Below are 25,061 nucleotides of genomic sequence, written 5' to 3' on the forward strand. Positions count from 1 at the left end.
ACTTGCAGTCTTCACAAAAAAAAATAACACACAGGTAATGTATATGTAACCATTACGAAGAAGCCTGAGAAGATGTATATGGCTTAAGGATTATGCCCTCCAGAGATCTGAGCTTTTCATTAGGAATCACCAAACAAAACACTAAACACAACCATGGAATGAAACCTGATATAGTCAATAAATAGATTAAGAAAAAGTCCACCCAGTAAAAAGCATCTCGACATTCTTGTATGAAGCTGACTCACATTAAATGCCTGCACCACTTGACTCTCCATGAAAGCTGAGCGAAGAGACCAGGGGTGAAATGGGTGGGTGTTTTTGTGCTATTCATTGATACAGAAAAAATTCTCAAATTGAGTGTTTTGAATGGGCTGAAGAGAGAAAGGCATCCAATCCAAGTTTCATTCCAACATTTTTATCTATTTTTTTCCCCTCTGCGGCTCTACATCAGAAACAAGCTGAATAACTCGGGCAGAAAGCGCTAACCACAACTATCCTTAAAACACTTATTTACTGTGTCGCAAGCTTAGACAGGATCAAAACTATTTGCTCGTTCAAACTGGAGTTAAAATGCTGCAGAATATCTGCAGAATTCAACAAGAAGTAACCCTATACTTAAGGTAAGTAACTTGACCTTGGATCACAACTATTGTTGTGAATCACCATCTGTCAGGAGGAAAAAAAATAAAAAACACATCACACATCTCATCTGTACAAGCATCAAAGGGAGCCGGATCACAGGCTGTCCTGTCATCCATTTGTCCAGATCACAAGCTCCTTTATAATTATATAAACACCAGTTAATGGAGAAGATTGCATCAGCCCGAATGACCCGTTTAGCCGTGAAAGCAAACGACGGTGACAGCGTCAAGCCTCCTCAATAGATCAATGTGGAGTTTGGGGAACAGGAGAGTATGACACGATATCAATACAACAGGCACCAAAAGGGAAAATTAAAACCAGTTCAGCAATGCAAGGGTGAAACTGAAGCAAAATCTCTTGGCACACAGATTTTTTCAGGACTCATTACAAACTAGTTAGGATCTAAGCAATACACTTGGATGGAGAATCATTATTAGCTTTTATTGTTTTGAATGCTCTTCATTCCCAAATGAATCAAGCTGGGATTCAGACAGATTGAGACCATTCTTCACTTTGATGTTTTGCAAATCCTACTTAGCACATGAAAGAGGAGCATAAACCTCAGAACAGAGAGGGACAAGATGGGGGAAGGAGGGGGAGGAAGGGGGGGGGGGGGGGGACATCACCAACATTATATAAGCTCCATCTCCTCTTTCAATGTCATTTCAATGGCAGATGATTTTAAGGAGGGCCCACCGAATATAGGACTCCGGATTTGTGACGCACGAAAACGAAATAGACTCAAACATGCACTGGCAGGCCTGTGATGAACATTAAAACAAGTCATGGTTGAAGAACTCTTGCTTACCTCCAGAAATGAAAAGCGTGCAGCGGGCTGCACGGACTGCACGGGCTAGTGGGAGTGGGGCTCAAGCTTCGGGGAGTAAGGCTGCAAGTTAAATGGAGTGGAGTGAATAGTTGCCCTTTAAATCACACACACAGGACAGAAAAAAAAACAAAAAAAAAACAACTCCGCTCCAGGATACGTGCCCAGATGAAGCTAGCAGCATTACGAGGAGTAAATGATCCCTATCGGATGGACAGGGTGTTGGTCTGGTGTCGTTCTGTAGTGTTGGTTTGACCCCAAAGATTTCAAAATGGAGAAAAGCCAACCGAGCTTCTTCAAGCCTACAGAATTATTATCGTTAAAGATTAACCTCTCTTTGCCAAATGCTTGCAATAAGGTGTCTCTCATCCTTCTCTTCAACTGTGTGGTGTCTTGTATGCAGCCCTGTCAGGAGTGGCACTGCAGAGCATCAGGTTGACTTGCTGAATTACTTTTACTGCAGTGGCCTTCAAAGAAATTAAATAAAAATATTATTACTACGCTGTGACAATGTATGACTAAATTATCCACTACTGCACCTGGTGACTAGAAAACAGGTGAATTAATTTTGATATAAAACCCACAACGTACAGAAGCTTGACTTTACTCTGTTGAAGATCTCCGGTGTCCAACAAGTATAAAAAAAAAAAACTGCTGTTTTATAAAAAAAATACTGAGCCGTTTATTAATTTGAAAGAATACATTTTGCACCTATTTTAACAGCTATGTGTAAAGAAAGTAGATCAAGAAAAAATCCTTTCTTGCCTGTATTGGTTGATAATTACAACTAGTTTCTCATAAGTGTATCTGTAGTCGGTCTGACTTATTTTATGACTTCATGGTTCAATGACAAATAACTATTAAACTTCAGTTAATTCATTCTATCTAATCCAATTACCCAATATGCTATACTTCTATTACTCTAACCAATCACTGGACTCAGATGTATCCTATTTTACTTTAATTGATTCCATTCCCAAAAACTAGAATATAATATAAATAGAAGATTCATGGCTTGTTTTAACTCTCCATACTTATTTCAGATGCATTGGGCTAAAACTAGAAAATAACACCTTAAACTTATTAAAATGAGATTCAGGTCTTCAATTTGGAGAAACATCAAGAAACCTCATATCCCCTGGTCGACTCGATGATATTTGAAAAGATGTATTAATAAATAATCCACCTCAGTAGATTATTGGCTATGATATACAGACAAAGTAGATTGAGAAATATTTTTTAGATATAATTCATTATTTTGAACCAGATTTGAACACATGGAATCAGGGCAAAGTCGAGCTTGAACAACATCCCTCTTGAGAAAGCATTTGGAAAATGAGAGGCGAATCCTTTGACAGATCATGCAGTTTTTATTACCATAAAAATATCAACAAGTAATGAAATCTCTCGCTCATTGAATCAATTCATTTCTCTGTACAGAGATAAAGGCTTCAGTATGAACTTATAACAGTCAATCAGCCCAATTATGTCCGCATGCAGATTTTTAATCCTCGATGGAGGGAACCATAACAAATTCCTTGCTGACCTAAATAAAAAAATGCACCAAGTCGAGCAATGACAGTGGCAGTGTGGGGAAGGGGATGCTGACATGTTCGCAGCCTTCAGTCATTCACTGCGTTCCATCTTATTGATCAGATTCAACAATAAGATGCACTGCACCGCTGCTTCTGCTCTGTCTGCATGTGTCCATTTTTTCCTACATGTGCACTGTTTGTTTGTGTCACGCCAGCAAATAAAGCATGTTGCGGCAATCCTCCGCGTGACAACATTATCTCTTCATAAAACACGTACACACGCGTGCATGAAAACGCAAATCTGTGAACACACATGCAGCGACGTTTGCACAAGCGAGGGTAAGCCGCTGTTGCTTAGCTGGGAAAGGATTTGACATTAGACTTCCTGCTGCAGATGCTGCAGCTGCTAATGCTAACAGGGCACACAACAGAGTGAGACACCCATAAACATGACACAGAGACAGATGAAGCCACCACACTGCAGAGAAGCTGCCTTCCCGGTAGGACAAACGGAGGAAAATACTCACTCTAGCGTCAGCCCTGGAATTCTCAGCCTCTCCCGCTGGGCTTTCATGGCTGAACTGTGCTCGTTTGCTCTATTGTGGTCATGATATGCACTCACACAGCCTGCCTGCCGCCCCCCCTTTGCACTGACAAAGAGCCAAACCCAGCCACCACAGTGCGATGAGACGGATTGGTTCTCTCCCCCCTTGGAAAGGGGAGGAGGGGTTAAAAAATAAAACAGAGGGGGGCTACGGCTCTTGTTTTGGTCTTTCCACGTTCCACCTTGAAGCTGTCAAATAAGATCCTCGGTTGCCTGCGGAGGGCACGGAGGCAGGACAATACCCCTTTCTCCCCTCCCCTAATACACGCCCCCTGCTCCTTCAAACGCATGCACAGTCGTCACCCCACCACCACCAGCCGCAGCACCACCACTCCTCCTCCTCCTCCACCAGCTGGTGACATGCTACAGAAATGAAGGCGATGAATTAAATCTACATTTGCGTCTTCTCCTCTGCGTGCAGTCACCTTGACAGATGCTAAACGTGAGGCGCGTGCAGTACAACGCAGTGTGACCACGAGCACGGAGATGATGTCATCTCGGAAAGAGAAACATAATGCAGCACCAACAGCCAAGTCCACATCCGTCAATGTACAGGGGGCACAGAAATGGAGAGACAGAGAGAGGAAAAGAAAACAAACAAAACAAAGCAAACAGGTAACGGGCGTTTAACCTTGCAGGCAAACGTACATGAAATGAAAGAGGCTGGAGTGTTTGCTGTGACTGAAACGCAGAGTTAATGAAGTGGGATCACAATGTACCAGAGTGTCCCGAGTCCCTGCAGGAACTCAAACCACACTGGAGGTCACAGCTTATCGTCAGTAAAAATAGCCCGTGATGAATTTCATCCACACTTATTGTTATAGCAAATCTATGGCAGGACCATCAAGAGCTCCATAAGTCAAAATGAATCAATGACTCACTGGCAGGAAATTGCCCGCAGATGAACTGCTGAATGAGGGAGGTGATCACGGACAATCTCGCCGCACTTCCAAAAACATGTTAGCAGTGAGTCAGATGATGGCTTTGTTAAATCTGGACAAGAAACATAGAAAGCAGAACTCGGCTGCTGCTTCACTTTACTAATGAATTCTTTATCGCTGCCAGAGTGCATGAGGAGCCGAGAGGAGCTGCAGGTGACACCAAACACTGCATTAAGCTCCAACCCAGGAGGTGACGTGAGGAGGGGAAGTGGAGCGTGAAAAGGAGCCCGCTTGGACCAGCAGGTCAAGAGAAAGCATCCAAATAGACACTGTGGAGAATAAAGACCTCTGCTTGGCAGATTTATTTATTATGAATCAATATTAATGCTATCTGACCATATTTTCTCTGTACAGGTTGATTTCTTTCTCTCCCTAAAGGTCAACTTGACCGAATGCCAACACTTCCAGGATGCGACACGCTGCTCTGTGGCCTGGAATGACAGGACCTCAAGTGAGATAAGCAGAGTTAAAGAAGGAAAATGACAGAAAGACTGGAATATGCCTACTTCACTGTGTCATTCCATCTGATAATACACACTCTTTAAACAAGCAACAACAACTAATAAATGTGTCACACATCTCAGTCATTAAAAGTGTTTTATCAGTTAATTCCTACACTCTTTTTAAATAAAGCATGTGATCTTTTCCAATGTTCTAACGTTTAAACAGACTGCAATGACTGGTTTCTATGACTCATACACTAAATTACAATAATATAAGATAAAGAAAAGAATTAAAGAAATGTTTGAAATATGTCAAGGTTTTTATTATTACTAAATGTAAAATATATGGATTCAACAATATAAAAATGTAAGACTAAAGTAAAAAATGTCATCATTAAATGAGAAAAATGTACAGCAAGAACAAAATAAATTGGCACAAAAACAAAACCCTAAATAAACCTGAAAGTGTTGGGTATATCTTTTGCTTATTTATTTATAAGCGACAGACGGGATGTAAAATAAATTAGCTTGCAATGTAACAACACAGCAGTTATAGCTGAATACCAAACTTTGCATTTATTTTTCACATTTAAAAACTAAAGAGACACGTCCTGTTGATGTGTGCAAGTTGGAGGATTTTACCCTGAAGACCATAAGGCTCTATTCAATGCTGGCAACTGTCTAACCTGTTACTTTATTGGTTGTTTATCTTATATCTTTTTGATGTAATCAACACTAAAACTGTTATACTGAAAACAATCAACTGCTTACATAATAAAAACTATATAAAATAGTGTTTTATTAAAGTTTTACTTCAATCTTAAAATACAGTGTGGGAGATGTTTGTGACTTAATTCATGATGAAGTCATGATGAAGACATTTGAAGCGGCAGAGTATTAAAGAAGCAAATATGATCTAAAATCTGACGTGGGCCTATAATCTGGAAGAGGAACTTGATCTGTGATGACTAAGTTAAGGAAGTGGGTCCGACAGCATCTGTTAAACTGGATGTAACTGAAGCTACAGTCAACGGGTCCTCGTTACTACCCCGTTGCATCTTGGGAGGGGTTAATGTGGCCCAACAGGTTTGGTACCGGCACAAGCTCAGAGTGCAACAGGCCGTGTGTTTGTGCTGATGATAAGAAATCAGATTCGGTTCCAACATAAAGGCCAACAAATCAAATGAGAACGTCTCAAGCTGTGTACTAATGATTGATTTCCAGATATTTAATGGGACCCAGCAAAGGACTTCCAGCTATTAAGGTCAGCCTATAAATAGTTCAGTCATCCTTCAACTAGAATGACTCATGTTGAAAACAACTCCAAATAGGACTATCTGAAAAGGTGCAATCTGTCACTCCTGAGGCCAGGAAAAATAACTGAAAATAACAAATGTCCCAATATGAGACAGAGATAGTGTTTAAAAGGCTAATATCACTAATTAACAGGCTTGTTGACATTAGGCAGCATGTTAATGACATCAAACTTTCAGTAGATGGCTCTCTGTCACAGGAAAACCTCAGAGGGAGCTCAGTGCTGCGGATGAGATAAACCCCAACCACGCTCTCTTCCTGTGAAGGGAAGATGAATATACGGAGATACTAAGAGGTCCAGATTGCAGATCATTATCACAAAAAAACAGTTCTTACATCACATCAGTATTTCACCTCAATACACTCAGACACACATTAAAACCAAGCACGACTGACACAACACTGCAGATAGTAGTTTAAAAATAAATATCTGTAGAGTATATCTTTAGTAGAGCTGCTACTTCTCCACATGTGGAGCATATGATGAGGATGCTCTCCTGTTGGAGGTATACCAGGAACAGCCAACTGGAAGGTCCAACCATGACCCACTGGAGTGATTATGCAGATTATCTATAACTCTGTTGGTCTGGAAGCAGCAACATCGAAATACGTGTTGCTTGTTCTTTGTTTATCAAAACAGAAACTGACTTTTTGCTTTAGAATTATCCAAATCAGTTTTGGTTTTTTTACCAGTCAATATGTCACAAAACTTTGGATTACTGCAAGACAAATCAGCTCATCTGTACTGAAATAAAGACATTCAACTGCAAATAACATGAACACTCGCCTGTATACACAGCAGCAATGCTGAAACTTTATAAAGAAAGAACTCATTTATTTATAAGCTACACATTTTCAGCTTTCTCAACACAGTGTATTTGTAAGTAAAACAAATACATATGCGAGACTGACCATATTTTCATTGGCCTGGTGCTGAAATATTCAAACTTTCCTCAAAAGATGATTTCTAATTTTATTCATTCATCATATTCCTCTTATGAAAGGATAAAAAAAAGTCAGTTTGATAACTAATGTATCTATGTCAGACCAAAAAGCATACACAACATGGTTAATTATGTCTAAATACCTCGTTTTTGTGATGGCTCTCTTTTGAAGTGTTACTGAACAAATAAATAGAAATATGAAAAAGAAATCATTCAGGAATTGTGAAAAATAGACAATATAACTCTTAAGGTTTCTGATGTGAACATGAAAACAGCCTCAAAGATACTTGTTCAATCAGTATTTTTTCTTTCACTTCCTGTAAAAACAGCACTTTTGGTGAATAAGAAGTGAGTGTAGTGTAACAGCCTTCAAGTCAGCGTGTTGGGGATTGCGTGATACATAGGAAATTACAGTTTTATTCTGTGCAATCAGTCAAAGTCGGTCAATTTAAATACACGGAGAAAACTCACATTTTCATGAATTTATAAAAACCCTCCGGACGCGCCGCGAGAAGGGTCCGGCTACGAGGACGTTTGGTCACCTCACACATGTGCGCGCTCTTCACTGGCAGGCTGAGGTCATAAATTACTTTCTGGCTCACACGTGTATTTTTAGAAACAAATACCAGTAAAATGCTTCCATTGTCGTGCACTGCGCGCATACGATGAGGCCAAAATCCTCATCCGAACAAGAAACTTCATGCTCTCGTCTCTCAATTGGGGCAACTTGGCAAAAAAACACAAATCTGAAGCCACTTTGTGGTCTCCAAACAGAAGTGCTGCGGTTTCCAAGGTCACGAGAGGCTCGGCGCTCTAAATATAAATCAGCTGGTGGTCTCAGCGCGGTGTGTTAGTAATGGGTCACCTCCATTACAGCAGGTGCCCCCTCTGGTGAGGTGCCAGCGAGAGCAGCAAGGTGTCATGGGGGGGGGGACTCCATCTCGCACCATAAAACACATCAAACCACAGGAGAAAAGATATCCAGAAAGTCCATTATGTCTTCACACGTAGCCGTGCCTCATCCGGCCGAGAATCACCTTTAAAAACCTGCCAGGCAGAGACCCGAGTGGCGGGCCGGAGGATTGTTTAATTCACTAAAAATGACCTCTCTCTCTCATGGCAGACCACAGAGAATAACTACCAATCTACTGCAAAATGAAAGCCTGATAAAGCGAGGGTCCACTCTAAATTCTGTCAATCGCACTTTTTAACAAGCTCCAAAGAAGCAAACCACCTAAGATGACTCTTAATATCCAATTTCACACTGGGGTGAAAATTGACTGCGAGCATATAAGAAAATTTTTCTTTTAAAGATCAAGACATAACATTAATTAAAAACTTCACTACAGAGGTTAATTTGGTGGTATTTACTCTCTCAAACTGAGATTAAGCCCATAAGTGTTCATCTAGTTTCAGGAATTACTGGAATACATAACAAAAATCCTAAATTATTCAAAAAAAGATGTATATTCATGATTGATTTCATAATACTGACAAGAATTGGACTATAAATAATTTAATCGCAGCTCCATTATGTGGTTCAGTGTTTTATAAGTTTATCCAACCTTTTCTGAAGCTTTAATTTACAGATGTTTACAAATATTTTTCCAACAGTGTTTGTCGGAAAAACAAAAATAATATTCATCTGGTATCACAAATAATTTTAAAAAACAACAACAACACCAACATGAAACCCAGCATAGCCAAAAACAATTTGGTCTTGTTTGATAAGAGCTCATCATCGCCCACCCAGAGAAGTGGAAGGCTCTTCGGGGACCAAACAGGACGGCAAGCCTCACACGGGGCTCCACTGAGCGTGTAACAAGTCGACAGCAGACACTGGATCTGTACTCACGTCAACACCGGACTTAAATCAGGCTACACTGAGCACCAGAACCAGCATTATTCAATATTTGTTCTCTTGAACTCCTGCTTTAATAGTGTGGGCCTGACCAGGGACAGGATTCACAAAGAAAGATAAAGTTGCGTTAAATAGAAACACAAAAAAATAAACTTTCTAAATTATTTCACTCAGTGTGTATGTATTGAAACTTTCATTGTTTCAATGCAAATAAAATAAAACAACGCTTAAACAAAGTAAACAAATGGTTGCAACAAAACCTCCCTTCTGGAAAATAAACCAACTGAAAGACTACGACCTCCTCTAGGGAAGGATTTACTTTGTGATTTTGTGTTCCACTGATAATTTTTTACCAGAGGATCTAATAAAGTGCCAACCGAGTGCAGAGTTTGGTGATATTATGGATTTGACAGTAAAGCTCCACCAAGCTTCAAACTCCAGGTTTAATCAGTCAACATGTGCAGGAGTACAAATCTTCAAACATCTCATAAAGCCCTTTAAGTTTGACAAGAAGTCGTAAGATTTCTATTGGTACTTACAAACTGCCTCTTCTGGGAAGACTCAGCTCCTTCTGTAAAAGAAAAGAACAGAGATATAAGTAAGGATTTAAACCAGATTTATAACAGGGTTCTTTTTTTTTTAGTTTTCCAACTTTCATGAAACGCTGGAAAAAGTCAATAGAGATCACAAGCAGCAAAAGAAGAAAAAGGACTTTTATGTGCGGCTCAAGCAAATATGCTAAATGTGAGGAAAGCAGATGTGCATATCGATTGATTATATATGTTTGATCAGATCCAGAGGAGATCACAGAAAAATGAAAGTGGTGAATTTGGAAGCGAAAGCTCAGACTTTTTCAGCTCCGGTGGCAGATTCACAAGTTTAAAAAAAAAAAAGGAAAAAAAAAAAAAGGAGTGAACATATGGAGGGGAGATCACAGAGCAGGTGTGAAGCTGTTACATCCGTTTCCCAGAGAAATGACGCTTAAGAGATCCGCATCTGGATCTCAAACCGCCCGCGCACAATCGGTTCATGTTATTCAAATGAACGTGTGGAAACATTCCTGTTGACCGTGTGCTCATGTTCATGAGCGGGGAAACACGTTTTGATTGATTTGTATGTTCCACGTTGAGGAGGATCCCAGGAGTGGTATTTTCAGTTCTGCCACCAGCGTGAACGTATTCCTGCTTTGAAAGCAGCCCGTCTCTCGTGATGTGAACCAGGTTGGGTGTTGATGTGAAATTTGTCATGAAGTCTGCGGCGTCACAGAGTTCGATGTGATAAAAATCAGCATAATTAATTTTTTTTCACAAATGGCGTGTCTTATTTTGACGCATTTCCTGACAGCTCAGACTTGGTCAATTCAAAGGCAGTTTGCACTTAAATAGGACTTTTAATGTCAAAGTGAATTTGTGATCAAGACACATCACTATTTGCTTATATTTTAGTCTACTTCCGCTCATATTTCTTATTTCATATTTCAGTGTATTTCAAGAGGCAACATCCTTAGATGACTTTACAAAACCACAATTACTTTACTTTGGCCTCTGCCAAAACGTAAATTCCCTTATAATTCCCTTATATTGTTGTAAGAGATTTAATAAGACTGTAAAATGCAAAAACATAGTTTTAAGTTTCATTGCTTACAATTACTTAAACCAATTGAGCACTTTAAACTAAAGTTTTTCACAGCAATAAGAGGATTCAAGTGGTGTCAGAACTTTAACATTTTGACTCCTGTCACAATTTGATGGATTTGTACATCTCATAACTAACAGAAAACCAATAACAGAAAACAAAGGTTATAGCACTTTGTACTTAAATATTACCAGTTTCGGTGGCCCTTCCTTGGTATTACAGTACAATCAGACCACAGTGTCACATGAGCTTCGCAGTACAACTGAAAACATACGAGAAATTATATATTAAAAAAACAACTCCTGCATATACCATTTTGGAAAAGGGGGCAGAAGGACTCACTCATACCACATTTTAAAAATTATTTTACAGCTATGAAGTGTAAATAAATCAAGTCAAATCGATGTAGAAATCTGTATAACTCTTTTATTAAAGGAAGACTAATGGCTCAAATTCATTTACAAATGCATTTATTTACAGTATTTTATCTGGTCTGGGGGGGTAAACTAGATCTAATTAGAACCCCCCCCCCCCCCTTCAGATGCCACTTCAGTAAACAAAAGAGTCAAAAATGGAGCCGTTTGCTGTCATTGATTGAGGCTTATGGTCTAATTTTATTGGTTTGATAACAAACAGGTGGCTCCTGAAGTAAACCTAGTTTGACACCCATTGCCTGACCAGTATTCAGAAAGCACCTCGACCTCCTTATTAATCCAAAAAGAATGACAACATATCTGTCTCGCACATTGATCCTTTAAAAACCACAAGGTATTTAGAGCGAGAGCCAGCCCCGGAGGCAGTCGCACAGAGGTCAGGATAAACCGTGCATACTGAAACAATACCCTCATTGATTTCTAGAGGGATTACTGAAGCGCGCACAAGCTTGTTGCTTGGAGGATAATACAGATGCAGAATATTTCCAGGGTTGCAAGCTCACTGCAATAATACAACATCTCTGCAATCGTGGCCATAACACCATGAAATGTATACAAGTATTCTTCTCAATTTAGCATTAATCTGTCTTCTATTAAACACACGCGCAATCACACCGACAGACAATTTAACAGTCACAAAATCAGCCTGTTATTCCCCACTTGTGCAGGTGAAACATGCAAACTCGAAGCAGGATTATCCCCAATCCTAAACTCAGACCGGTGACCCTCCGACGAAAAGGGGCAGGAAGCGCACACCACCGCACCACCGTGCCATCTTGTTTGAGCATTTAAATCCATTTATTTAAATTTACGCTGTATCAACATACTTGGACAGTTTTTAACAGCCAGGATTCAAACTGTATCGGGACACCGTCAAAGATTATATAGCAGGCATTAAATGCATTTTTAAATATAAGAAAGTGACATTTAATTGAGTCATCAGTTTTTTCAGAGCACGGGATCAATTAGAATAAATAATTTTCTGTCGGTTTTCTTGCTTTTAAAGATATCAAGGGGAACTTTAAGTATAGCGGGTCATACAGAGAGAGGGGCTGTGTGCTGGGTCAGTGTTAAAAATTAAATTTAGTCACTGGAATGTCATCAAGAGTGTCTCAATTATTGAATGCTCTGCACTTCAGAGTTTTATTTATTTAATACATTTTTATATCCTGGGTATGTCTGAAGTTGCAATTTATCCAAAATGAATGAAAAAATGTCAAATTTCATCGAACTTCGGGTATAGTTAAGTGAGATGTGGTTATATGTATTATATGACATTTTCTTAGTTGTCTTTATTAATGTTGAGGAAACTGTTCTTCATGAAACATAAAATAATAATAGGAAGGGCTGTAGCAAAATAGTTTTTTTTAGATTAGATATAGTTCACCTTCCTCTTACAACAAACTTGGAATAAAACAAAACCAACATGGAAAATAAATGCATCAACCTTTAGCCCAGACCATATTAGAATGACCACAGATTGAATATTGAATGTTCAATCTGTAAAAACAAGCCCTGTATATGAATATTGTGACCTCCAGTGGTCACAGGACACACAACACAGTCTGCCATTTACTAGAAACAAACTTTACGCTCTTCAATTTAAGAAAAAATGTCTCTTTATCATCAAACTAACTGTTCTGGGAGGACTGCAGAGAGGATGTGGTGGATGAATGGATCATAAACAGAACTTTGACTGAAGGCAGCAAGTAAAAAAACTGTAAAAGAAAATCTGCTTACTGGCAGTACATTTATTCACTTAACCAAGCTAACACAGTAATATATTAATATATGCCATTTTCTGTCAGTTGGTATAAACTGTCAGTGTTTGGTTTTGCTTGAATGTGGTAAATTTTACAATCAAACTGTTAAAGGAAAACTTTTAATAACTGTCTATGCGTAAGCGTATTATGACTCCAAATGAGTGATGATGCCCCCCCTCGCAACACACAATTTTTTTTTTCTCTTTAACAAAAACAAGAACCTTAAATTCAACATCAATAAATGTATTTCAGTGAACACAAATGTCATCTATATATGAACATTGTGGTTCATTTTACACTTGAACTTTAAGATAAGATTAAGATACTATAATGAGAAAAGTGCAACTTTTCCTTATTTACTGGCAAATGTGAGAATACTACACTATAAGAAAATACAAATATATATTATTCATATTCCACAGGAAAATGTGCTTTTACCCATCTTTAGAGCTGAAATACTGACTTTTAATCAAACGTATTTGGATATTTATATCAAATTTGTATTGAAATCATATTTTTGGAATAAAGAGTAGAATTTTCTTTGCACTGCTTTTGGAGCCTGTCGATTGATAAAAAGATCAACCTGTGTGTGCATTTTGGTTTTTAGAAACTTGTATGACTTTATTGCCATCTTCGAAATACTGCATTTGCCAAGTTTTGTTTCCTTGTGCTACGTTATGCAAGTAAAAAGCCAGATTCTAGGGAGTATTTATTAAATTCTCATTTCCAAAAGCCCCTCAGATGTGTGGGGATGGAGTAAAGGTTTCATTGAGTTCATTCTCATATATTAAATGACTGTTTTTATTAAAAGTGAAAGCTGTATTGGATTTTAGACCATGAACGTCGCTGCTGCTGCTGCTGCAGCTTCTTTTGATGCGTCGGCGCCACATGAACAGCCAAGCAGTTCAGGGACAGATATCAGGCACAATGACAGAGGACGCACACCGTGTACAGATCGCTTCATCCTCTTCAGACCTCACAGCACCGTCCGCATAATTAGAGCAGATTCTCCAGAGTGTTCAAAACATATCTCTTTGAAATACATGAAACTCTGCACTTCGGATTATTTGAAATCCCACTGCTTCTGTTTGCTCTATAAGAGTAGAATCTAAACAGCTAGTCATTAGATCTGTTTTGAGGCTCGATATCTGACCAATTTGATCGTTAGACGTTCCCACTGTCTAATAATAACCTGATAAGAGTGCGCTCCCTTTGTTGTAAAACACTGTAGGACATGGAGCTGATGTGTATCGGCTGCTACAGTCAGCAGAAAAAGTGCTAAGCCCCTCTCTCTCTCCCTTTGCTATCAATTAGGGCTTAATGTCTGGCTTCCCCTGCTGCCGACAGACGACCAAGGGCAGAGAGTTTCCTTGAGAGACATGACCGCAGCCAACACAACACTAATTACCAAGCAGCGAATGACTTACACCCATGCAAACTCCACCAATCACAGCACGACTCACCCCAGCGTGAGGCCCAGAATACGAGTCCCGCACAGGTAAATCATGTATAATTAACACATGCCTCAGGAAATTATTTACATAAAGTAATGTACGTTTCCCGGGACGATTTCCCCGCTTATGCTTTTGATGCTTGACCCTTTTGACATTTTTCTGAGTAAGCAAAGCGTGCGCAGAGAAAAGGGGGCCTTATTCCTGACAGCAAATGTATTCAGAAGGCACTGCGTGACACGATTTTAATGAAACGCAGTGGTGACACACATCCCAATTCCAGCTCTACCTCCAGCTAATGTTTGGTTTTCTCTTTGTCTCAAAATTGCATTTCCTTGTACAAATAAATCCGCCTTGACCTCGCGCAAATTGGGAAATCAAATGAATGCACTTATTCCCACAAACAATGGTCTCTTTGAAAAGATTAGGCAAAAGCATCAATCCCGAAACCTCCGAGCTTATAGAAACTAAACACAATCTCCCAACAACCTAATAAGAATTTAAAGATTTGGTGCAGCAGATTGTCATTTATCCTACTTTTTCACCTTTTTCTTTAAGCTTCTAAGATTGCGGGGTGGTCAGTGGAGGGTGGGAAAAGCTCTGCGTTTATATACTTTGCGCAGCATTTTATTGTATGAAAGGGTTCAGTTCAGTTAATTGTTGTTTATTCAATGCATCAATCACCTATACTGCTTTTTCCAAAGCGGGGGTTGGAGCTAATCACAGCTGACTGTTGGTATACAGGTCGCCCTTCCATCGCAGTTCAAACAGAGACGCTACAAACGCTCACGCTCACACCTGCAAGGCAATTTAAAGCAACTAAAATCAAATGTTTAACGATACAATGGGAGAACATGTAAAACGGACACTGGGGAGATTCTCATCACTTCACCATCCTGCACCGTGTTATTGGTTCCTGCAGCATGAATAATTCATTACTCTTTAATAAGGCACAAATCAGGACCTTTACCAATGCGTCAGTCCGTCCCGTCGAGTCCATTCACATGATCATAAAGAGCTGAGCGGTTATCTGAGGAGTAATCGGATAATTGTAATAATGTGATCTGAACATGTACATGTACGGGCACTTCGGAACTGCCTTCGACGCTAAACCCTTTGGTTTGCACGTTTCCGTCCATTATCGGAGGACGTACATAAGTAGTGACATCTGGTCTTGTTTAACATGGACACTCGTACGGTCTTATCATTAGCTGTGTTCATTTCTTTTTATGCCATTCAAAATTAAACGTTTTTCTCTCCACAGCAGAAGTGGGTGCTTTGTTAATTTTCTGCTGCTACATGCCAGCTTGTCTGTTCCTCCATGTTGTGAGAAGTCCTGTGAAATAAATCAGGCGTACATGCACAAAGACATCGGGGTAATGAGGGGGGGGTCAGTCAAACAACTGCCATTATCTCACAAAGCATATCACAACACTCTATTTAGATCAGGGTTGTCTAACATAAGGCCTCTGGATCAATACTGGCCCGCCAAACCACCAAGAAAATCCTAAATAAAAAAAGTTAAAAAGCACAAAATAAACCTGTTGCGTCCACTACTGCGATGCAGCCATACTGTCAGGGTGAGTTTGTACAAATATACATAATGCAAAGGCTTAAGGATAAGTTTAATAGTCATTTCACTTTATTTTGCAGCAGAAGGTATAAATGAAATTGGCTTTAAGTTGACATTGTAGTAATTCTTTGGTTTTGTGAAAATAGTGACTTTTCTTTAACACGTATACTCTGCATCTCAACAAATAAAGACTTTATATTTAAATGTTATTATAGTGTTATTTTACGGGACTGGCCCACTCCAGATGAAATTGAGATGTACGTGGTCCCTGAATGTGTCTGACACAACAACTGATTGAATTTTTCATTTGTAAACAGCCTCAGCTGTTGCTGCATGTCAGGAAACCGATCAGCTTCTGTCCCTCATTATTTTTCCTGCGACAAACCCAAAATTAGGAGCCACATTTCCTCCTCTGATGCCTCCAATGAGCAGGTGTCACTGACTGATAGTTGGCTGAGCAAAGTTTTCCCTTCGTTATGTGACAATTATTTTCAACCAGAACTGATCGTGGAACAAATTTCCGATGGGAAAACATGAAACCGTAAAATCTGAAACAAAGACTTAAAGAATATATCATTACAGAGCGAGGAGGAATTAAAAACGACCTCACAGAAAGATTGATGTGTGGATTTCACTTCTGGGAGCTTCAAAGACTTTTTTTTTTTTTTTTTTTCTTGACTGGTCAGAGTCTGACTTTTGTGTTTCAGATCCATGCAGGTTTTACATAAACAGCAAAAAAGACCAAAAAATAGGAAGGAAACTCCCCTTCAGTGGCATTTCAGTCCTCAGTGTCATTTAAAATTTGATCAACTAACAACTAATACAATTTAAGGTACAACTTAATAATGTCTAATTTGTATACAAGTGTACAAAGTGACTCACATAGAGATGGGCCAATTAAAAATTGATTGATAAAAGATGGCATTAAAAGACAGTTGAAGGAAAGAAAACAAGATGTTTATAATGAGAAAACTATGAACAAATAGATTATTAAAAAAAGTTAGACAATGATTATTTAAATCAATATTATAAAGCTGCAGTAGTACTGTAGTTTAAGGGATATATGTTGACATATATTTCAAATTGTGATATTTAACAATGTGAATATAATTGGTTAAAGGGCAAATTTAAATTTTTCACATTGCAAATAAAAATAACACTTTATCATTAGTAAATTTATTTGCAACTGTTCCAAACAGTGTTTAACCAAAAAACTGACCACTTATTTAAGACTATTGTGCATCTTCTCAGTTGTGAAAAGCTGTCAAACGCAAGTGTATTTTATCAACCTTGAATTCCTAACATGATTTCTGAGTGATTCCCCCTTTCTGCTAAATTATTTGACAGGGTTACTTTTAGTTCAGCATGTCCCCAGAGAACTAGAAAAGAAATCACAAACCTTCACACTGAACTTTAAAAAAAAATTTAATAAAACAGTTTCATCTCCAACTTTGATATAAAGAGAGCTTTAGGTAATTAGTTGTGTATAGATTACACACAACACCTAAAGAGATGAGCTCTGTATGTGATGGTTTTACAACACGAAAAGTCATCGAGGAGGGCAACACCACTGACATGTTTCTTTTTCTGTTTTGTTTTTTTTAAAATGTCAGCGAAATGTGAAACATGAATACAAGCATATTTCCATGAAGTGTAACGATCGTCTCCCGGCTGCAGAGCTGTCAAGCTCGCATGAAAACCTTCAGGCTCTCAGAATTCCAGTCAGGAAAACTAAACAGCAATGAAGACAAATCTTGTTGCATTTAATCACTTGTTTATCTTTACAGTTGTGACACCATGAAACTGACAGTGTGTTTTGTTTTACCGGCTAAATGTCAATGGACGCCTTCCGGCGGTAACAGTTCATCTAAAAAGACACCACATCAAAGCTGGGGTGTTGCTTTCTGTGTAAGGCTTTATTAATAATTCCCCTTGATTTATTTAGGCTTTTTTTTTTTTGTGTGTGTGTGCGGGGGGGGGGGGGGGGGGGGGGTACATATCAACAGCAAAAGTGCACTTAGTTTAACTGCACTTTTGAAGCAGACTGGAGAGGAAATCCCACCCAGTGTCACAGAGTACGACATAAAATCATCAAACTCGGCGACGTCCAAGTGAAAAAGGAGCGATATTTCCATCGTTTCATCATGCCTGCCTATAATTATTAGAATTTTGTTTCAATGAAGAGATGACCTCTCAGTGTTGATTACGAGACACTTGACCAATCAGCAGCAGTGCTGTACCCCCCCCCCCCCCCCCCCCCCCTCCCCCCGCATCCAACTCTCAGCATGGAGCCGCCTCAGTGTCACTTTAAATAAGAGGGGGATTCTAAGCAACCACAAGGAGAAATAATAAATCAACATCATCAGCTTGGATTCATAATGACGCCATCAACAGATGGTGTTACAAAAGAAAATTCACAAAACAAACACAAGTTAAAGATTTAACAAATTTAATCTTATAAAATTTCTATCATCTGGCTATTAATAATAAAAAAAATAATAATATTATGTAAATATAGCAAAATTACATTGGCTCCAATACATTCATTTTAAATATTTCAATTTTGGATTGACTTTTACTTACGTTAGTTTGTTTCACTGTTTAGTTTTGATGCACATTTGCTTTTTAGATGCTACAGAAAAAAAAGTTGTCTTTGCAGATAAAAAAAAGTGAAACTACAGGTTTTTCTTTGAATTTATTATGGTTAGTCTTTTCAATATTCTTCCTACGCTTATTATCAGATTTGTCACAAACACAATGGCTTTCACTGATGTCAATAAGAGTAAATCTTTTCAAAGATGTACAATTTACACATCTAATAGATGGGAATATTTTAATGCTTTCGACTCAATAGGTCGACTGTGAATAACAAAAAGCGTCCTCAAAACATTTGCTTCATTTAACCTCAATGCTGTTTGAAAGTCAGAGACAAAGTGTGTGTGGAGATTAGAAAAGGTCAAAGGGATCAATAGAAGTAGTTATCTACTCTGAACACGTGTGGTGAATAGGAAGCCGACTACACATTAAAGAACTGATGGAGGATCGTCTTTAAGTGCATGCATTGATCTGCAAGGGGCAAACAAAGGGGCCTGGACATTCATACACAGTGAGCAGCCAGAATCCTCATCATATAGGAGCAACATGTGAGCTGCTGATTTCTATTGACTGCGACAAGCGCATCAGTGAAGTCAAACCTACTGTCTAAAGTAATATTTTCCACCATTATGCCCCAGTGCAATCTCAGACACATTGATTTCTTCAGGGGGAGGAGGAGGAGGAGGAGGAGGAGATTGGAAAACGAAGGGGTGCAAGCCCTGTCAGAAAGCTCTTCTGATTCTGATTCAATCCGATTGCGTATGTTTTCTTTGGAGCATGACGCGAGGTGTCATAAACGCTTAATCTACTGCCTCATCCCATGTTGCAAGTGAGAAACAATTCGATAAGAGGCCGTCGCTGAGCACGGCGTTCCTCTCGTCTGGTGAGCTATTTATTCATTTGAATGATGGAGCTGCTTTAAATCGGATTAAAGTGAGACATTAGGACCAAAATGGAGATTGATGTTTACCACCTTGGAAGCAACAAATATTGGAAGACATTTTGAATTTTATCGAATACAGCTGGAGCATCTCCACCAGCCTCAGAAGACCTCTTCAGCCTTTTTAACATTTTTTCTGCTGAAAATTTTAAAATCTTATAAAGAGTCCTTAGGTTAAATTTGTACGCGTGCATGGATGGGAGAATGCGACAGATCACGTTGAGACTATTGAGGTGGTCAAAGGCACTAGATAAGTAAAGTCTATTTACCATAGTCTAAGTCAATGAGTGTAATCTGGATTTAAATTTGCAGCTATGATATGTCAACAAAAAATGTGTTGCCAAAGCAAAACGAAGCAACAGCACTGCTGTTTGGCCTCATTTACACGTTTTTTTGGGAGTATTTGTTTTGTTTTGGTTCCAATGATGTTTTAATCTTTTATGAGGTGACCTTGGTCGTTGTGAAAGGTGCCTATAAATAAAATGCATTTTCATTATTATTATTTAAAAAAGTTCAGGTGACTTCATATATCGCTTAAAGTTCTTTTTTTAAGGTTATTCTAGTTTTGACTGAGCATTAGTTATGTGTGACGAGTCAACTAAACGGTTAAATGTCAGTCCCCTTGCTAGTCAAAATATTCAGCATTCAGAGCATCATTCATGTACAATGCTGGTTTGCATCCGCCCACCACTATATGAGGCTTCGAATACACTCGGTCAGCAGCAGTGTTGGAGGAGAGTGCAGTTGTAAAACAGCACAATGGGAAGTTAAGGGTACATGGACTTTACTTAAATAGCAATATTTACTGTTTAAGTGGAACCCTATGCCTAGAATCAAACCGCGGACTGTTCTATGTGAGGCAAGTGTGTCAAATCACTGTTTGCGTGTGTCTAACAGCTGATGAAAACACAGTCTTGTCATCAGATATTTGCAGTTGTTAACGAGATTCTGCTTTGCTCAGATGCCAAACAAGCGCTTGCATATTACTGAGTGGCATCTGCACTGAGCTGACGGCTCCGCTCGCTTTTTAATGTGGACGAGTGTCTGTTGATGTTTGACAGGAGGGAACGCAAATGACGGAGGCGACGCACGAACTCAGACGACAGACGGGACGGGCAGCTGGAGAACCCGCCAACGGAAACAACAAAGGACATCAGCTTGAGTAGCTGTAGGTGCAAGCTCCAGAGAAGACGAGAGACTGGTGATGCCGCAAGATGCACAACAGCAAACGAAGAAAAAATAAATAAATGAATATATACAATGAAAAGTGTCCAGGTCTTAAAGGGCCAGATGTTTCCGATATCGCCGTGTTGACAGCCCTTCTGTAGAGATCGACATTGAAAACCAGGACTGGACAAAAACACTACCTTATGATGTGATCATGAGTAACTGAGAAGTGGGAAAAAACTCATCTGAGTGACAATATAAAACTGAATTATGTCAAATGAGGAAACTTCCCACTTCCCCAATGCTCCAATCCAAGAAGATAATTTGATGAAATTCAACATGATGCTTTGCAGCTTCCTAAATAGGCATTCTGCAATAAATAAAAATGCCCAGACTTAATGATCCTCTCCTGCAAAGTATTTTTCTTAATGCGTAGTAGCGACTTCTTTAGATAATACTGACTTTGTGGGTATCATGTCTTCTGTTTCTTATTTTCTATGTGTAATGATCACACCCCTATTAGTCATAAACAAAAAAATCATCTCTGTGCTCTGTGAAACTGGAAACTTCCCACTTAGAAAATGGGAAATTTTGAAAGAAATCCTGATATGTTAGTTTGTTGTCAGTCAACATGTGCAAATGAATGCCAACAACAACCACACCATAAATTAACTACATCAGAAATTCCCACTTCCCCAATGCAAACTTCCCAGTTAGACTGCGTTGAGTACCTTCCCACTAATGAGTGGAACCTTTATTGATTCCCAGGCACTGATGAACCCACCAATAGTATCCATTGATGATGTACTCCATTATTCCCAAACCTTACTGTAAGTTAAGTGAAAATACCCATGTGTGGAAGTGAAGCATAACTAACATTTTATTCATGAGCAGGTTTTTCTTGGGACTGACCTGCTGCTATTTCTTGTTCTCATGTGAAAACTCCCAACTGGGAGATGGGAATTTCCCCAACACTTTACGGGTTCCCAGCTGCATGAATGCACCACTAAAATCCAACATTTTAAAACTTTCACACTCCGTTTAAATGCTTTAATTAGCAATGAAATAATACTCTTTGTAATTAAAATAAAGTGCTTAGTGCTTTGCCAATTACCATAAGAGAAGTGCAATTCTTACAATTACAGGAAAATATACATGTGGATATTAGTCAACTGTTGGGTTCGATTGTATAAAAATAAATGGTTGTTGTACAGGTTTAACTTGTATAAAGAGATGCAGCTCCTTGGACCTTCACCAGAGGCTGCTAGTGTACCCAGTCTTACTCAATTTTAACAGGTTTTTTTTTTTCATATTCTGTAGAATTTTTACTGTATTAAGACTTCAACTGTACCATATTGAAGATGTTATTTTCTTTTGTTATAATAGAACTGTAAATTCCTTTTCAATTGGCAACTCAAAAGTAAAACCTTTTTTTTTTTATTGGATTCCTCGGGTTACTGTAAGCATCAGGCATTATACTCGCTCCAATTCAACGTCCTGGTGATGACACATGTTTTCCTTTCGTGGTTATTCATTCTCAAGGATACATTTACCTTTGAATCTGCCCCCCCTGCTCACCGCATCAATGAAGTCGTGCTGGAGTTGATGGAAACTCAGAATGCAAGCACAAGGACACTCCAGCAGAGACTGTGTTTGCCTCTGCTGGCAAAAAAAAAAAAGAAGCATTGTCCTATTCAATTGCCCCTCACTGATGACAGCTTTTCACTGGCAACAGTTTCTGTTGTAAAATTATAAGGAAAAAAGAAAAAAGCTGCATCTCAGTGTTTAATGCTCTCCTGAGACTGTAGTTTCTCTCCACTGTTATGTTAATATAAATAGGATTTATTGATTAGCTGTAAAAAAAAAAAAAAAAAAAAAGTATGCTCAAACGTGTGAAATCAAATGGCCTTTCAGCTGCTGCACCTTCATATTTTGGTGCATCTCGCCAGCTGGATCGCCCCACTTCACAGAAAACGGCTCTGTGGAGGCACACAATGTCGCCGCACTCTCGCAGATTGACCACCTTGTCGAGAGATTTTACTACGAGGCAGCGTTGGATGGATTTCAGAAGTACAGTAAAGCTTTTGCTATGCAACACTGCGCCTTGTAACCGGCTGCTGCTAATTAAGATGAAGGACACATGCAGCTGCTATAGGAATCATTAAAATCGATATAAATCCGAGTTTCTTTAACGTAATGAGGCAGCGTGGCGGCTACACACCCTGAGAAACAAGACTACAGAGCTTCTGAGACCTGAGACAGGCTGGAGGGAAAATGAAAGAGAACCAGAGAGCTGGGGGAATCCAAAGTCAAAACCCTTCAGACATTTATCATTAGATACCATTAATAAAGATCAAAGAGAAAGATTTCCAAGTTAATGCACACTTAAGAACATGCAGAATCTTTTCTGAATTAGAAATATAAAATGTGAACTGATCCCAAAAATCTTCTCGTAATTAATTACTTTATTTTGGAATTAGTTTACTTGCGTGTGTATACATTGTTTTGTTTTTTCTTAGTCATTTTGTTCCTCTTTACAGCAATTTTTTTATTTTTTGGTCCTACTAACACCACTTTTATCAGTTTTTACAGTTTAATATATATAACTTATGTTGATATTATCCATTTTTCATTCCATTTCCTCTTCTATCACCTTGTCAATTATCTATAAAGCACTTTGAACTGTACAAACATGAATGAAAGTACCATACAAATAAACTTTGATTAACTAAATCAAAATCTATAGAGCTGTGACAGAGTTAAAGCAGAGAAAGTGTTAATAAATCCACCCGCTGTGCTTTCCCACAAATGTATATCTAATAAAACACATACTGGAGAAAATATATTTAATAACCAGCTTGCTGCAGTATTTTAATCATACCATTCAAGAGAGAAAATTTAACTTCACTCTGTTCTTGGCTGCAGACAAACAATATACTGACAGACACAGAAGCTAAGCAGAGCAGAACAACAGGCTCTTTATTTAGAGACCTCATTACTGCGTCTGATACTTGGGAAACAAATAATCCTCCTGCGCACTGTTCAGTAGTTGTGGTTGTCCTCAAAATCCCTAAAAATAAAATCTGCACAGTGTCATATTCATTAGGATTTAACATGAGCACTCCTGTTGTTCTTCAGGATTGAAGTTTAAGATTTAAAAAAATAATAAAAATGCCAAGAAAGGCCCTAAAAACAAAGCAAATAAATGTGCACCAATCACATCACTGCTCACTCTGACACATTTTCTAAAACACTCTTTTTGGCTTTTTCTAAGTGCATACATTTTTTTTATCCAAGATGCTTTATGCAACCCAGGTTTCCCCACACATAAGGTCAAAACTCAACCTGATTCGTCAATGGAGGGTTTAATTCAGCGTCGTTTTCTTCATTTGCACATAAAAAAAAGGAAAAAACAGAAACAGTTTGGTCTCTTCTTGGTGGCATTTTCCAATAAATAACCATATAATTATTAGCGTGGACTCAAGTCAGGAAGTGCGAGAAACACCATGGCCCCCTAGTGGCTGGTTACAGAACAGGCGATAAAGTTCTAGGATTGTTTGTTCTCATGTAAATTTTTGAGTTAAGTTGAGATTTGATGAGTTATCTAATGTATTTTTTTCTCCTCAAAGTCTAAAAACAAGCCCCTTACATTGTGAAATCAGTATTCTGTTAATTTTGTCCCGAACGAAATGAGATAACTGGAGTCGATGACTTACAAATGCCGTGTTTATAGTTGAAAACAAAATGTTGGGAGCAGTTTTAAGAATGTGTATGGGTAATACACAGTGAGGTACGCAAAGTTTCAACAAATTGGCACATATAAGTACTTTTAACACATCCCTCATTCCAACTTCAAAAAAAAACAAAAACATCTGGCAAAGTGATAATTTCATATAATGGATGCAACAGGAGTGTCAAAAATCCAAAGTGAAGTTGACCTCATTCAACAGCCCGAACACCTCGAGCACTGTAAATAGCTCCGTTCTCGCTCTGGGCTGGAGATAAACCAGGACCGACAGCAGTGATGTCATCTTTTCCCCCGTCTGAGGATGAATGGGAAACTGTGGTGCCGGGGCAGCTACATTCATTTCCCTGACAAACCAACTTCCGCGTTTCCCTTTGAATGCGAAAGTTAGAGCGGCACGGCTGCCTGACCACAGGAGCGACCGTTGTGTTTGGTTTAACTGATGAATGTTGTTGTGCATAAAGAAGTCTTGTGTGTAGAAAAAAAAAAGGGGGTGAGCGAAGGGGAGGAGGAGGTGGTGCTGCTGCTGTCCAACAAAAGGAACAGAGATTAGAGGGAACTGTGCACAAAATTGCTATTTGGAGGCTTTTGACAAAGGCAATAACAAAAAAAAAACAATCATTAGTTTCCACAGAGAAACTCATTAAG

General features: G+C 38.9%; 1 protein-coding gene across 4 annotated transcripts in view; it reads right to left on the reverse strand.

Annotated features, from left to right (window-relative positions):
- mast4 (microtubule associated serine/threonine kinase family member 4) overlaps positions 1-25,061 on the reverse strand; it is a 109,521-nt gene that overhangs the window by 37,908 nt on the left and 46,552 nt on the right. For 2 of the 4 annotated variants that reach the window (XM_080477081.1, XM_080477080.1), the window contains exons 4-5: positions 9,650-9,681; positions 1,451-1,531 (exon numbers count right to left, since the gene is read on the reverse strand). In XM_080477081.1, coding sequence (XP_080333207.1) covers positions 1,451-1,531; positions 9,650-9,681 — 113 coding nt within the window. The remainder of the gene's footprint in view (positions 1-1,450; positions 1,532-9,649; positions 9,682-25,061) is intronic. The other 2 variants (XM_080477083.1, XM_080477082.1) reach the window with 1 other exon arrangement.

The sequence above is a fragment of the Lipophrys pholis genome (assembly GCF_963383615.2).
Source record: "Lipophrys pholis genome assembly, chromosome: 12".
Classification (NCBI taxonomy): domain Eukaryota; kingdom Metazoa; phylum Chordata; class Actinopteri; order Blenniiformes; family Blenniidae; genus Lipophrys; species Lipophrys pholis.